A 17,425-nucleotide genomic window follows, 5' to 3' on the forward strand; every position below is an offset into this window, starting at 1 on the left:
AGAGAAGCTTCACTCGAGCGAGCTTTAAAATCTGAATTTCTATAAGTACTTGGTTTTCTCCAAAAACTAGGATTACTTTTCTAGATCTACTTTGAGGTTTTCTAAGGTTTTCTTCTAGAGAGATTTTTGTGAGCTTTCCTTGATGTTTTGAGAGAGTTCTTCACTCATGATCTAAGATACATACATCAAGGAATTTGTTACTTTAAATTCAAGAGAGTTCTCTTCGATGGATTCCGAAGATTCAAACGTGGAGTTTCAAAGGAGTTTGATTCTATATGTAGTCGTTTATTCGACAAACGAAGTTGTGGATTCAACTTCAGATCAATCAGTTCCGATACGAAGGCGTGGTGAAAGAGTAACAGAAGGTGTGAAGACAAATTGACTGAGTTGGGTAATTTGTGTATTATCTTTGTAATCTTTCTTTCTTCAGTAGTGGATTGATTAGTGGCGTTTCGCCCGTGGTTTTTGACTACAATTGAAGGTTCTTCAATTGTGGTTTTTTTCACGTAAAAATCATTTGTGTCGATTTATTGTTTATTCAGAAAAAACAACAATCTAAATCACATTCGTAAGTGCTTGATGATTTAGATTGCGTGTTTTGAATAATTGGGATTTGGAATATTTTAATCTTGATCTAATCACGAATCACTTAGGATTTTCAATTGGTATCAGAGCAGGTCACTCTATGTTTTTATCAAAACTATAGGAGTGTGATTTTGTGTAACTAGTGATATGGATTCTATTCGTGAAGGTAACTTGACTCATAGACCTCCTTTACTCGATGGTACAAACTATTCTTATTGGAAAGCTCATATGAGAGCATTTTTAAAATCCATCGATGAGAAAGTTTGGCACTGCGTGATCTATGGGTGGAGTGAACCTATTGTCACCATTGATGGTGTTGATATTCCTAAACCCCTTGATAAATGGGACACAACTGATTACCAAAACTCGAGTTGGAACAGTAAGGCTCTCAATTCCCTGTTTTGCTCCGTCACACCTGAAGAGTTTCGTCGTATCTGCATGTGTGAGGTAGTAAAAGAGGCTTAGGACATTCTTGAAACGATTCACGAAGGTACTACCTCTGTCAAAAGGTCAAAACTTCAACGTTTCACCTCCGCTTTTGAAACCCTTTTTATGCGCGATGAGGAGACGTTTGATGATTTCTATGCAAAACTTAGTGATATCGTAAATTCCTGTTTCACACTCGATGAAAAAATCCCAGAAGCTAAAGTTGTTGGAAAAATTTTAAGATCTTTACCCGAGAGGTTCCAATCAAAAGTGACGGCCATTGAGGAGGCTCAGAATGTTGATACCCTCAAGCTTGATCAATTGGTTGGAAACTTGCAGAATTATGAAGCCCACCAGATTTCAAAGAAAAAACAAAAAGATAGTGTGGCCTTCACTAGTGCTCATGAGACTGCAAAAACTCCGGAGACTGAATTTGATTTAGAGTCTGAGATGACGGCTATGTTTACTAAACAGTTTAAAAAAATTTTGAAGAAAAAGAAGCCTAATTTCAGAGACCCTATTTCAAAAGACAAGAGTAATGAAAAACCCAAAACTTTTCCACCAAAACTTGCTTCTAAAACTGAAAAGAAGATTGTAAAGGGGCAAGGGGTCAAGTGCTATGAATGTCAAGGGTTTGGTCATATTGCCTTTGAATGCCCTTCGAAAAAGAATCGAAAGAAAGTCTACACTGTGACTTGGGATGATGAAAGCGGGTCGGAACAAGAACCCGAAGAACCTGAATCCGGTGAAGACGGGGATAGTGCTTTCATGGTTTTTTGGTCCACTTTCACTCAACCTCTTCCAAAGCCAGCAGAATTAGCTCGTGGTCAGAACCTGCATCATGCTCCCACCTTTCATAGGAGTAACTACTTGTATTGGAAGATCAGAATGAGGGCCTTTCTGAGAGCTTTTGACCCAGAAGGCTGGCAAGCCATTGAAGAAGATACAGAAAGTGCTGACAATCCAAGCAATCAGAGAGCCCTAATTACTATTCATGGAGCAATTTCGGATGAAGAATAGCAACGGGTTGCTCACTGCACAAAGGCTAAAGATGCATAGGAAATTCTGAGCCAATTTCATAAAAGAGGAGATTCACCTTCACCATCATCCAGCAATTTTCCTGCCTTAGTTCCTAGATTGGATGAGGTCAAGAAGAATGAAGCGCAAAAAGAGGATGATAAAACATCAGAAGACAATGAAGAGATTAATGGTGATGAACTGCAACAAGCTTACGAAAAGCTTTATGAGGAATCTCTAAATTTGTCCAAAATCAATGAAAAACTCTCTCACAAACTCAAAGCATGTGAAAGTGAGAATGTCAAGCTGAAAGGAGAACTTATAGCAACAAAGCAGAATATCATCAAGATCTCGAGTGACAGGCAAGACTTATGTGGAAAACTTTTATCCTGTGAAACTGAAAGGAATGAACTTCTGAAGGTGTATTCCACATATGAAGAGAAGCTTAAAAGTTTTGAGATGTCACAAGCTACATTGGAAGAGATAGTCTGTCAGAAAGATGAAGAACTCCGTGTTGCTAGAGCCACTATTTCCATGTGGAACAAAGGTTCCAAATCTTTAGAAGACATCCTCGAGTCTCAACAAATGGGTTGTGACAAAAGTGGGCTAGGCTATGGTGTGACAGCTCACAAGGGACAGGCCTCTACTTCACATGACATGAAGACTCAAGCAAAGGAAAAGTTGAGGGTAGACCAGGCTGATCTCTCTCTTTATCTACCTAAAGTTGGTAAGATCAACAAAAAGGAGGTAAAACCTGTTTTTATTTGTCATCACTGTGGTAGGTATGGCCACATTCGTCCTTATTGCTACGAATTATTTGGTAAGGTGTCTTAAAAGGGTAGAAATTCGAATACTTTTTGGGTTAGGAGACAACCTTACATGTCTAGGCGGAATACCAAGATTCATGAGGGTGGTCACAACGCCAAGACATTTACCAAGACCAAAAAGATTTGGGTGAGAAAAGATGATTTGACTTGTTTAGTTGTTCACACTGCCCTAAAAGCACATGACTCACACATGTGGTATCTTGATAGTGGGTGCTCTCGTCACATGTCCGATAACAAATCCTACTTCACCTCTCTTGAAAAATATGAAGGAAGAATCGTTACTTTTGGAGATGGCGGCACTTCTAGAGTCATTGGTAAGGGCTCTATAAGTGTTGCTAGTCTTCCCAAGCTCAAAAATCCTCTTCTTGTTGATGGTCTTAAAGCAAATCTTTTGAGCATTAGTCAAATGAGTGATTCCCACCATGAAGTATTGTTTTCAAAAAATAAATGTGAAATTTTGGATAAAAAGGGAAATACTGTCTTGCATGGGGTTTGCATATCTGATAATTGCTATGGGATTGTTACTACCAATGATCTCACTTGTCACTTAGCCATCATAAGTAACATTGATTTGTGGCATCAAAGATTAGGTCACATGAATTTCAAAGACCTAACTAAGATAGCCAACAAAGAACTTGTGAGAGGAGTACCTAAATTGGGTAAGAATCTGAACCATATGTGTGGACCATGTCAACTTGGAAAGCAAACCCGTGCCCCTCATAAAAAGGTGAACAGCTTTACAACCAAACGTCCTCTTGAATTAGTTCACATGGATTTAATGGGTCCTACTCGCACTAAAAGCATTGGAGGTAAAAGATATATTTTTTTAACTGTTGATGATTTTACTCGATTTTCGTGGGTAAATTTCTTGAGGGAAAAATCTGATACGTTTGATGCTTTTCAGGCCTTAGTCTTTAAAATTCAAAATGAACAGGGTGTTTCCATTGGGCGTATCATAAGAATCCGAACTGATCATGGTCGTGAGTTTGAAAATAGCTCCTTTTCGGATTTTTGTGATATGCATGGAATTAAGCATGAATTTTCTGCACCTATTACCCCACAACAAAATGGAGTGGTTGAGAGGAAGAACAGAGTTGTTCAAGAAATGGCTAGGGTCATGCTCCATAGTAAGAAACTTCCTCCAAAGTTTTGGGCTGAAGCCCTAAATACTGTTGTTTATGTCATAAATCGCGTGTATTTAAGGCCCGACACTTTACAAACTCCATATGAATTATGGAAGGGATTGAAACCTAATGTAAAATACTTCAAAACTTTTGGGAGTAATGTTACATTTTCAAAAATAGAGAGCCTTTGGGCAAATTTGACTCCCGAAGTGATGAAGGTATTTTTCTAGGGTATTCAACCACTAGTAGGGCTTTTCGAGTCTACAACCTGCGAACTTCTTCTCTAATGGAATCAATCAATGTGGTTATAGATGACACAAGTTCACCTACTCCAGCAATAAATGAGGATGACAATGGTGAGTCTCCAATCCTGGATACTAAACCACAAAGTCAAAGAGAAGTTGAGATCCAATCTCAAGAAGTTGTGACAGCACCATCCTCACAAGTAAGTTCAAGTCCAAAGAGTGCACAAAGAAACATCACTCTTGATGCTTCTGTTACCACATGTCCTGAGTTCAAACCATCAACAAGGGTGAAACTGAATCATCCAGCTTAACAGGTGATTGGAAGTGTATCGGATCGAATGAAAACCCAAAGACAGATTCGGGATGAGGTATCACATATGTGTTATGTTTCATTAATTGAACCTAAGATTTTTAAAGAGGCCTTGCTAGATGATAGTTGGGTCAATGCTATGCATGAAGAATTAGGTCAATTTGAACGGAACAATGTTTGGACTCTAGTTCCCAGACCTAGAGACATGAATGTGATAGGTACCAAGTGGATCTTTAAAAATAAATCTGATGAGAATGGTACTGTGGCTAGGAATAAAGCTAGGTTGGTTGCTCAAAGCTACACACAAGTAGAGGGTGTTAACTATGATGAGACGTTTGCCCCAGTTGCATGTCTCGAATCTATTCGTATTTTACTTGGTGTTGCTTGTTACCTTGGGTTCAAATTGTTTCAAATGGATGTGAAAAGTGCCTTTTTGAATGGGTACTTAAAAGACAAGGCATATGTTGAGCAATCAAAAGTGTTTGAGGACCCTAAATGTCCAAATCATGTCTACAAGTTAGACAAGGCTTTGTATGGATTGAAACAAGCTCCTCAGGCTTGGTATGATAGGCTTACTACATTTCTTCTTGATAATGACTTTCAAAGGGGTAGTGTGGATAAGACCTTATTTGTGAAATATACTAAGTCTCATATTCTTGTTACTCAGATTTATGTTGATGATATTGTGTTTGGATCCACTGATGATCATCGTGTGAAATATTTTTCAAATTGCATGACACATGAGTTTGAGATGAGCATGATGGGAGAGTTGTCTTATTTTTTGGGTCTTCAAATTAAACAGTCTCCTTCAGGTATGTTAGTTTCTCAGTCTAAGTATGCCAAAAATCTTATATCAAAGTTTGGTCTTGAGTCTGCCAAACATGCACGCAGTTCCATGAGCACCAGTCTTCATCTCTTCAAAGACTCCTCTGGTATTGATGTAGATCATACCCTTTATAGGAGTATGATAGGGAGTCTTCTGTATCTCATAGCCAGTCGTCCTAATATCTACTTCAGTGTCAGTGTTTGTGCCTGTTACCAAGCCAGTCCTAAAGAGTCTCTCACCTTCTTGCAGTCAAATGCATCATCAAAAATGTCAATGGGACATTGGGGTATGGGGTTTGGTTTTTTACTGATTTTACAGCTGAAATTACTGGTTTTTCTGATGCCGACTGGGCAGGGTGTGCTGATGATAGGAAGAGTACATCCAGGGACTGTTTTTACCTTGGGAATAATTTGGTCTCCTGGCATAGTAAAAAGCAAAGTGCCATCTTCCTTTCGACTGCTGAGGCTGAGTACATTGCTGCAGGGAGTTGTTTTGCACAAATGCTGTGGATGAAGCAAATGCTTCATGATTATGGGATAGAACAAAACACTCTCACTATTTTCTATGATAACACAAGTGCCATAAACATTTCAAAAAATCCTGTCCAACACTCTCGCACCAAACACATTGACATTCGTCATCATTTTATTCGAGAGTTAGTGGAAGAGGGCCTTGTTGTTCTTGAACATATACCCACTGAGCATCAAAAAGCTGATATTTTTACAAAACCCCTTGATCTTCTTCGGTTTGAGTTCCTTAGAAAGACCTTGGGTGTCATGCTCGATCATTAGAGTGTTACTTGTTCCTTGAGTGGGTGTGAGTGTTTGGCTTTATGTGTGCTTGGATGCTATAATCTGATGGTCATTGATTTTTGTTTTACTTGCATACATCTTTATATGCACACTACTCATGCTGCTCTCAAGATCTCATTGGTCATTGTTCATAGCTCATTTTGAATGCCCGTGCTCATTAAACCCCATGATCTCATTCTGTACACATCCTTGAGATAAATTGTTGCAGGAGTTTCCGCTCAAGTGATCAAAGTTCTCTATGGACCACTAACAGTGTTTCTTGTACTTTTATAGTGGAATTGACCGATACTAGCATATCATGGGTGATGTTCAGTCTCTTAACCATCTACCATCTGTTTTCACTTCCACGCTTTCTCCCTCAGTTCCTTGAAGTGTGGGCATTAGGAAAAGGCTACCTCAGAGGCACCAACCAGGCCATCATTATAAATTTCATTATTCTCTGGTTCGGTTTCCATACTCTTGAGCGTGAATGCCACCAATGAGTGCCCACAATAAAGAAAAAGTCTGAAAAAAATATAAAAAAAAAGGGGGGGACTAATTGATTGAGGGGGAGCCTCCGCATTTACTCAACAAATATCCCGTGATTCCTAGTGGTTTGACTTTTCTCTGGATTGTTAAGTTACTCTTGGTGGAGGTCCAGCCATAACTCTAGCTCAGTGGACTCTCATAGATTGCACACACACACTTTATTTTGTGAGATCTCATGTTGAATTTTGAGTTGTACATTCTCATGTAGCATATGATCACTGATTATATTTTATCTGCCTTGCACATGATTTCAAGTGTCATTATTTTTTTAAATTGCAAGTTTTACAGAATTCATGATATGCAGATTATTTCATCTTAGTGTCATTTTTGGCCCAATGTGATCGTCTACTTGTGTTCTAGGTCTCACTTCATGGTATTGAGCATTTTTTTTGTTGTTAAAAAAAAAAAAAAAAAATTTGGTTTTGTTTTTTTTCTTCCTTGGCTCGAGCGAAGGCGTCCTCGCTCAAGCGTGCGCCTGCTTCTTTGTTAAGACCTGAGAGCGTGTGTTTTTGGCTCGAGCAATAGGTTCTTGGCTCGAGCGACCTCTGCGCATAAATGTACTCGCTCGAGCGAAGAAGTACTCGCTCAAGCGACCGGTCGTGGTTCAAATTTTGAAACTGTGTCTATTCATTTCATTTTTTCCCACCTCTTCGTGTCTCCTCTCTCTCTCTCTCCCCTAGGGTTTCTGAGGTGTCCATTGCTGGCCTCGTATGTGATTCCTCTCTTGGTTTTGGGGCCATTTCTTTCCCTTTTTGAGCAGTCTCTATTGTTGGTGAGTTTTTTTCTTTTATTTTTTTTTTTCTCTTTTTCGTTTGTCTTGTGAATAAGAAATGCTTTGTTTTAATCTAGGTGTCATTCTTGTTGTTTTTGGTTCTTTCTTACTGATTTTCTGTCTCTCTTTTGTCTCTAGGGTTAGTCAGTTGGAGCATTGTGTTTGTTTTTTGTTTGCTAGGGTTTAATTCGTGTTTTTTTTTGGGGGGGGTTTACATTGGGGATTTTTTTTTTTTTAACTAACTTGCCCTGTGAGAATGTGATTTGTTTTCATTAAATTGCTGATTTACTCTCTTCACATATTGTAAATGGTTTTCATACATTGTCCCAATACATTGATGTTTTAATTCAGTAATGGCTTTCATCTATTGTTCTTCTTTGTGGCTGATTATGGTTTCTCTAGCACTGATAATTATTTCATTTCTATACTGCTAATGCTATGAGTTCATCTGCTTTTCTAACCCCTGTTGGACTAATGTATTTTCATTGGCTACTTGTGTTTTGTTTTGGGGTTTTCTGTTACTGTTATTGGGTGTTCTATGTTTGTCTTGTCTATGGGTTGCTTGTATTTTCCTTCTCTTGTGGGTTGTGTTAGTCATGGCCGAGTCATCCAAGCGCCGTAAAACTACGGTTTCCCGTCCTTCCTTCAACACTGACAAATTAGCGTCTAAAGAAAAAGCTAAGTTGTTTAGGGAGTCGTTTGCCCCTCGGCAAGTCCATTTAGAAAGAAATGTACTTCCCAATGCTTTTGCGGTTCTTCTTATTCGGTCTTTATTTGATTCATTGGGCGGTGATCGAGTGTTACATTTTTCAAGGCCACAAAACTTGAGTCTTATCCGGGAATTTTATTGTAATATCCATTCCATTCGGAAAGAAATCCCGGCAACCTTTACCACTTGGGTTCGAAAGAAGTCTATTGTTATCACTGGGGATGTGTTTAGGGTTTTTTTAGATCTTCCTAAAGTTGGTGATTTTCATTATCCGTTTCTTACTCGGTTCGGTGTTGATTTTGATCGTGTTGCTTCTGAGTTATGTGGTGTTGACCGGACTTGGCTTGCTGGGGCACTCATCCAGCAGAATGAGTTGCTTCCTAGATTCCGTCTTATAAATATCATTGTGTGTGCGAATCTGCATGTCACCACCCATTCTTCGCACATTGCCCAAGACCAGGTATATGTGTTGTATTGTATTCATCATAGACTTCCCTTTGATCTTCCAGAGATGATTGTTTCTAAAATGATTGGGGTCTTTGAGGGTAGAAAGTCTTTGGGGCTTCCTTATGGGTGTTTGCTTACTTAGTTTCTTACTTCTCTTGATATTCCTATTTTTGATGACGATGAGTTTTCACATCCTATAAAACCCATCACAAAGCTCACAGTTTCCCAGAGTCAGGCTCATGTGAGAGGGAGTGTGTCCGGGGTTGGGAGTTCTGGTGCAGGTGCTGATGATCCCCTCGCCGAGGAGGAGGAGGTTGATGCTGCCCATGCAAGTCCAGCCGGTGCCCATGATCTTCCTAAGTTGCGTCCTCGATCCTTTCGTGGCCAGCTACAGCATTTTGAGTAGTCCGTTACACGTCGCCTTGATCAGTTGGATGCTAGGATGGATTCTCTCGACAGTCGACTGGATGAGCAGAGTTCTATGCTTGCGCAAATTCTTTCCCTTCTCCAGATGCAGCAGCCACCTCCACCTGAGTCCTAGTTCTTGACTGGTCTTTAGACAGTTGTATTTTCTTGGACAATTTTTTGTTTTCTTGGAGGACAGTTTTTTGTTTTTTTTGGACAGTTGTATTCTCTTGGACAGTTTTCTTTGCAGGTGTATCTGACTGTTTTTTGTTTTTCACTCCCGAACAAAAAGGGGGAGTATGATTTTAGGATGTTAGAAAGGATACTAATATTTTGTAGGCAAGATTGGTTATGTTTGTTTTTTGGGATAGATGTTTTGCAGGCAGGATTGGTTATGTTTGTTTTTGGGATAGATATTTTTGCCTACATGTTGCTTCTTTGCAGATTGCATTGGATTCATTTTTTTTTATGATGATGTCTTGATGGTTTATTATGTTACATAACAAATTCTCTTCAAGTTTATTAATTCTCTTCAAGTTTATTTTGTGCAGATTGGTTTGTCGTCAAGATTGGTTTCATAGTTGGTTTAGCTAGTTCATGTGTTTTAGCTAGATCTTTGAGTTGTAATTATTTTAGCTAGTACAGTTGTTTAGGATATTGTGTTAGAAAGTTTTGTCCGGGTATTGACAAAGGGGGAGATTGTTAGGTCCCTAAGTCTTGTCAAACCCGCGAACAAACTTGTGTGTTTAAGTTGTAATTTTCTGTGCTGTTTTGTTTTGCTCGCTCGAGCGAAGAAGTACTCGCTCGAGCGAAGACTGCGTCTAGCTTAAAACCTGAAAAAGTTGAATGTGTGCTCGAGCGAAGGATTGCGTGGCTCGAGCGAAGGACTGCGTCCACATAAAAACCTGAAAGAGGTTATTTCTCGCTCGAGCGAAGGTTTTGTGGCTCGAGCGAAGGCACTTGTGGAAATCACGCGAAATAAGGTACTCACTCGAGCGAGAGAAGCTTCGCTCGAACAAGCTTCAAAATTCGGATTTCTATAAGTACTTGGTTTTCTCCAAAAATTAGGATTACTTTTCTAGATCTACTTTGGGATTTTCTAAGGTTTTCTTCTGGAGAGATTTTTGTCAGTTTTCCTTGATGTTTTGAGAGAGTTCTTCACTCATGATCTAAGATACATACATCAAGGAGTTTGTTACTTTAAATTCAAGAGAGTTCTCTTCAGTGGATTCCGAAGATTCAAACGTGGAGTTTCAAAGGAGTTTGATTCTGTACGTAGTCGTTTATTCGACAAATGAAGTTGTGAATTCAACTTCAGATCAATCAGTTCCGAGACGAAGGCGTGATGAAAGAGTTACAGAAGGTGTGAAGACAAATTGACTGAGTTGGGTAATTTGTGTATTATCTTTGTAATCTTTCTTTCTTCAGTAATGGATTGATTAGTGGCGTTTCGCCCGTGATTTTTTATTACAATTGAAGGTTCTTCAATTGTGGTTTTTTCCACGTAAAAATCGTTTGTGTCGATTTATTGTTTATTCAGAAAAAATAACAATCTAAATCATGTTCGTAAGTGCTTGATGATTTAGATTGCGTGTTTTGAATAATTGGGATTTGAAATATTTTAATCTTGATCTAATCACGAATCACTTAGGATTTTCAATACCAGTCAATGTCCAGAAGCAGGTATGAGTACGCCACTACTACCAATCTAAGATGCACGCATATTGTGATACAAATGAACAAATTATGAAGCATAAAGCAGCAATGGTACCTCAGCATCAGTCCCATACAGCGTGACACGGTAAACAACAGACACAGACTTGCCATCAGCCGAATACGTTATGCTTCGAACCTCACCAGACCATTCTACAATAGATTGAGAATTTGAAATGTTTTCAGCATTCACAGATCTCAGTGCCCCTTGCAATTGGAATTAAAATCACTTGGTGAAAGAAAAATAGTGAACTTTAACGTACTTGGAGCATGTAAGTTCATAATCCGATTCACAATATGCCTAGCAGGAATGATAAGACAACTAGAAATGTCAGATAACCTTCCTTTCCAAGTACTAAACATTAGAGCTAAACTTTGATTACTACATTATAAATTGGATTAGTGTGCTCCTTACATAACAAATAAAATGTAACGTTGAACAGGTCAAGAAAAAGTTCATAAGATAAAAAAATAAAAAATAAAAAAACTCATACTTTAGATTATTTTAGCCCTTACAAGATTGTTAACAAGAAGTTTCAGCACCATTCCTGAGTAAAAGAACTATTAAAAACAAATTAAGTATAATATTATAAAAAGAGGCACCAACAGGGTGCAACCCATGTACAAAAGAAAACCAATATCATCTATACATCAAAAACCTATTCAAAGGTGTCCACAAATCCAAAAATTGGTTCAAGGATGGGCTAGAAAGCATGGACATCGGACATAGTGATTTTCAGGAAAATAAGATATGAATATGGCAGGGATATGACAACAAACATAAATAAACACATTTTTATCCACGAACAACCAAAAATAATGAAAAACTAACATTAATTCAACATGAAAAAAACCATTCAATCTATAATTTAAAATATGTTACATGGACTCGGGTACATGTATCGGGTGTGGGTGTGTAACCAAACGTCAGACCGTCATAAATTTAAATCTTAGGATATTGGTATACGTATCCAAAATTGGATATGAGTGCAAGGACGCATCATATACACATACATATTGCATATTATATATTATTCTCAGAAGAAATGTTGTAAATTATATAGAAATATACTTGAACTTGAAAAGGATTCAGAAAAAATATGAAATTTCTGTATCTAATTCATGTGAGAGGCTAAAAATATTGTTTCACTAGCAAATATGAGTTTCTTCTTCTCATATATTGTAACAAATTAAAGGATCTGAGTGTCTAAATTAGATACGAGTGTCAGACACATATCTCATACCCTTACCCATGTCATATCCGGTAGACATGGATATTGTGAGGGAAATAGAAGAGTTCATATAACACATACACAATACAATCACAAACCATTACATCACAAATGTCAAAAGAATTAAAGTTCAATAATGAATAAATCATGCATCAAAAGCACATAAACCCTCACTATTTTGTTTAAGAATTAATATGGTGTTAACATTTACCAAAAGGACCAAAAATTCCACAGAACTAATGCAAATGCAAGCATATAATAGGAACATTGGAAAGATGAGAGAGGCAACGTCGACACATTTTGAAATGATAAAATGTTAGTGTTGGCTGTGTTTCTAAACTTCTATCTACAAATAGCCACCGTTTAGTTTTTAGATTAAACAGTGCCCAATTTGGTAATCCAAATCATTCATTACTCATTTTATTAATAAGATAGTCCTATTAATCAAGACTAAAATTGATTTGCTTAAATAAAAGGATAGATTGAGAGAATTAACTACTAAGGTCTCGTTTGGGAACATGTTTTTTTAGAAACTTTTTATCTTTTTAGCTGAAATATGATGTAAAAAAATTAGTATGTTTGTGATGACTTTTTAATTTTTTATGAAAAGATGTGCAAAAAGTAGAAAAAAAAAAAATTTCTGACATTTTAGTGTAGGATGTTTGTTTTTTAATTTCTTTAATAACTTTTTGACTTTAAGTTAAAAAGTAATATTGCCAAACGAGGCCTAAAAACGCTCGGTAAAGTGCGTAACATCTTCCCTACTCAATTGTAAACCTTTGATCCCAACTCTTGTTTCCTCAAACAAAAACTCAGAGTTACACATTTTGAGTTAATAAACTAACAAGAAGATTAGTAAATCCCAATTCTTCAAAAACTTATATGTTTCCACAATTTTTCTAAAACTATCTTTTTCAATGAATTAGGTTGGGTGTCGTGACACTACTAGGGACGTAAGAAAAATCATAAAAACTGACCAAATCGATTGAACCGAACGAAACTGACTATATTTGGTTTGTTTTTTAACAAGAATCGGTCTGTGCGATTTTAAATTTGATTTTTTTTTTTTCAGTTTTCGGTTCGAGATCAATTCAAGCACCTTGTGCACCGAACTAAACCGAAACCGACCACTTCAATATATATTGTATTTGTAATATATATAATCTAATAATATAATGATATTAATAAGTATAATAAATTAATAACCTTAATTAATTAACCTTAACATCTTTATAACCTAAGTTTGTAAACTCCAATTATATATAATCTTAATTCTAACTCATTATTCTTAAAACCTTAGTATTTTTAAACTTTTTTGTTTTTATTTTTATTAATCTAGGAATTGAAAAGTATTTATTAAATGGATGGATTGGATATGTTTGAAATGGTAGACAAATAACTAATTTAATATTTTTATATAGATTAGTAATTATATTTAAAAGTAGCTCAAGTTTGAAAGATCCTAGACTGATTAAAACGGACCAAATTGAACCATTTCAATCAGTTCGGTTTGGTACGGTTTAATGGGAGAAATGGTCTGTATTAGTGTTCAAAATAATAAAACTGACATTATCGGTTCGGTATAATTTTTTACCTCAATACCGACCGTACCAAACCAATTGCATCCCTAAGACACAACTAAACTCTTGTTAGGTGGGACTAGGTCTAGTTAAAGGTATTTGGGTTGATAGTAATCGATTAGTACCACAAAACTAGGATGGCTTTGGACCTGCAGTGCACATGCATATCCTTGAGATTGAAAAAATATAGGCGTGACATAGGTAGCTCATGGTTGAGTTCAATACATAACTTGAAAATCATTGAAAATGGAATTGGATAATGACTAGTGTCCAGTTGGGAATTACAGCGTCGCACTCCTCTGTTTTGTGAAAATGGAACTACGTAAACAATAAATGCATGAGGTAATTCAAATTGGTTTTGTGAAAGTGTTTTGCATTGAGAAAATCATCTTCATTTATATATTGTATGACATTATGATCACATAGGTTATGATTGCATATTGAACATGCTAATTGCACGCTATTATTGGGCTATACGCTCAAGTTGTTGATATTTTTAGGCGGGTGGGAATCCGAAGCCACAAGGTGGCTCAAAACCCTTTTCTTACATGTGATGGCCGTAGAGCCAATTGTCTTGTTATAAGGTCATGGATCTCCTTTTGGGATGCAAGGCGGTAGTGTCATTTGTTGATTGAGAGCAAAAGATCTCGTTGTTGTTAACCCAAAATATTTATTCTGATCAACAATGATTGAGAGCCCTTTTTTTTGAAAACCTCCACAACCTCCTTAGATCTCCACCATTGATGGTATGAACCCCACACATACATGAGTAGATCCTACACATACATGAGATCCAAAGAGAGTTGTGAAGATCTCCAAAAAATGGGGGATCTCAAACATTTTTCTTATTCTGATTATGTACAATGATTTTTGAGAAATTGTTTGACAAGTACAATGAAAATTTTCAATTTTCCTTCCAAAAAAGGTATTCGGTGTCTTGTTCAACAATTTTCACCTAATTTTAAACAAAAGGTGATAGACAGAAATCACATTGATCCAGATTAAAACAATTTAGATGTAAAATTAATATAATTAAAAACAAGTCTTTGATTTTTGAGGTTTGAGAGGTAAAATATTGAAACACAATTTCCAACCAAAATTTTTAACTTGAGGCATTGCTCTTTGGGTAAAATTTACATAATCAATAGGTAGATGAAGTGGGAAAACCAGCATTCAAGTTCTAAAATCTGCCTAATTGTAGCTTTATAAACTAAATTCAAATGCTAAAATCTGCCGAGCATTAAATAACATTAATAAATAAATAAAGTCTCAAAAACTTTGATTTGAATTCTGCAAAATGTAAGTAGTTTCAATTTCAACTGCATAAGCAATGTACATTGTAAGAATTGCAGATTTAACAATAGCAACATTGTTCATATTCATCGGTGCCCATATGTTTGTATTCGGAAATTTACCAATATCAAAAGCCAGCATTCCCATCACTAAATAAACATACTACATAAAATACAGAAATTGACACTTCGAAATCACAATTGCAGACAGCAATAGATGAGCTGATTTTTGTTTTACATCAAAATATCTGGTTTTACTGCGATTCTCTCTTGAGAACAAAACAAAATCAACAAAAACACAAAATGTGATCCGAGTGTCATTTGCTAAACTAAAAATTGCCTGACACAAAGCCCATGTTGCTTGGCTATAACACATCCTCATGATAGAGATGAAGTCCCAGACCAAAACGAGCACAAGCTCGACGAAATGCCATTGCTTCTGCCTTCTGCACTGGATCTCCATAGCCTGCATCGTTTACAGGAGCAGTACCTGTCGACTCCTTGTATATCTTATCAAAAACACAAAAACAAAAGTGAAGAGCAACTGAGGTCAGTTCCCTCACACACACATATATATTCCTATTGAGATTCATAAAAATTAAAAAAAGAAAAAAAAAAAAAAGAAAAGAAAAGAAACAGGAAGGAGTGAGAGAGAAAGAATTGGCACATATTAAAAAAAAATAGTAATAATGTTGAACAATCTTATACATGCAAAAGAAATAAATAAATTTATATTGACGTGTTATATAATAGTTTTTATATAAAGACGTGGTTACAATATCTAAAAGCCACCAACCATAAATCATTTAAAACCCATTACATTCTTTCTTGACATTCGAAAAATGGACATAACAACCCCAAATAGAGTAATATAATAAATAAATAAATAAGTAAATGAAAATCTGTCAGACAGTTCCTAGAACACATGCATTTTACACAAATCTGTCGGACAGTTCATAGAGCACAGGTGCATTTTACATAAAGATGCATTTCAGTTCCTTGAGCCCCTGACCCAAGATGAGTTTTTTAACTGATTATATATACCCCTTCGTGTTTCTCTCCTCTCATTCCTTCCGTCCACTGAGAAGAGATACAAACTTTTAATAAAGGATAGACGGATGTCGTAGAAAGACAAGGATTCCAAAAACAGCCCACTTAAAGCCCATCATTAGCCAATAAAGGAGCTCTTGCATAGAAAGTCATGTTTGTTAGAAATTTTAATTTTTAGGAGTTTCTACTTTGGTTAGAATTTCCCTAAATTTTAAGTAAAGCTAGGAGTCCTTTTCAGGGCTACTGTCTAGCCTGTTATTAGTTTATAAAATTTCTATTGCTGGAACTTTATATGGTTGCTTTTTAGATGGAACAATTTTGAGAAAGTTTATCTTTGTGATCATCTAGTATCAACATATCAGGCTCCTTTCTATAAAGGATATTAGAATAGAGTGAAGAGTTTCGCTTGATTAAAAATGAGTGTTGAACTCTTGTACTCATTCGCGCGAGGATCTCAATCGATCCCTCGAGAAATAAGGTACTTTCCCTTTATTAATCTTATTTGCTGAATTTCTATTATTGCAAATCTATTTTTAGTTTCTTTAATTTGACTATCTAGTCTGGAGGACCAACGCCTGGTAACCATTATGTTTCAAACCTTAACTCCAAACCCTTGTTTAAATCTTCAAAGCCACACCTTTCCCTGTGGTACAGCCACAGAATCAAAGAACTATACGTTGGGATAATTCGGTTTAAGGAACCACAAATTATAGTTAAAACAACTTATATGAAAGGGAAAGAAAATCCATCAGTAATGACCCTTGGTTGATATTTCAACAACATTACCATCAACTTTAATAGATACCTGTTTTCTTCTTTTTAACAAAGAAATAAAATCCACTTCTGCCAATATCTTTTCCTCATTCAACGCAGATAGTGCCAACAGAAAGAATCTCAGAAAGTAAAAAGCAAAAGAGATCAAACAAACTAATACATTAGAAATCATGCCATATGATAGTACCCTTCAGCAACTTCCATTGATTTTAGGCTTACATAATCGGTCTCCAAGCCAACCACTGAAATTGGTTGCCCCAGCCCCCGGTATGCCAGAACAGTTAAGAACTTTAGGACAGGGCCTTGTCAATTGTTACAACCTACTCTAGACTATATCTAAGGGGAAAAAGAAAGGGGATCACTCCTGACGCTCCACATGGGGCTCAAACTCACAACCTCCAAGAGATGCAACATCTAATGCATTAATAGACGCACTATCAATTAACCAAAGTTACAACACTATAGAAGAAAGCAATGCAAAAAATCAAGTCAATTTAATAAAGTGTCAGCAAGCCTGAATCTTGCATGCTCTACACAAGCTTTAAGAACGCAGAATAATTTGGATTTGACTGTCAGGGTCGCTCCTGCCTAAAGAAAAATTAAGCTCAATATGTAACTTGATAAGTTAAAAAAAAATTCCCAGCAGTCACCAGTGAGATAGCAAAGTTAACTACATATATTAGAAGATTCTATAGACTTCCATATGATGTTCGGCATCAGCAAGGTAATGACTTGAAGCAATGACAAAATG

General features: G+C 36.6%; 1 protein-coding gene across 3 annotated transcripts in view; it reads right to left on the reverse strand.

The window, feature by feature from the left end:
- LOC114276268 (DNA repair RAD52-like protein 1, mitochondrial) overlaps positions 1–17,425 on the reverse strand; it is a 160,753-nt gene that overhangs the window by 130,317 nt on the left and 13,011 nt on the right. The window contains exon 3 of one of the 3 annotated variants that reach the window (XM_082868865.1): positions 10,805–10,899. The exons of 1 other annotated variant lie outside the window; for it this stretch is intronic. In XM_082868865.1, the coding sequence (XP_082724991.1) occupies positions 10,805–10,899 (95 nt within the window). Of the gene's footprint in view, positions 1–10,804; positions 10,900–14,911; positions 15,360–17,425 lie in introns of those variants that run through there. One more of the 3 variants, XM_082868864.1, reaches the window with a different exon arrangement.

The sequence above is a fragment of the Camellia sinensis genome, chromosome 5 (assembly GCF_055761805.1).
Source record: "Camellia sinensis isolate YWXY chromosome 5, ASM5576180v1, whole genome shotgun sequence".
In the NCBI taxonomy this organism is placed as follows: Eukaryota; Viridiplantae; Streptophyta; class Magnoliopsida; order Ericales; family Theaceae; genus Camellia; species Camellia sinensis.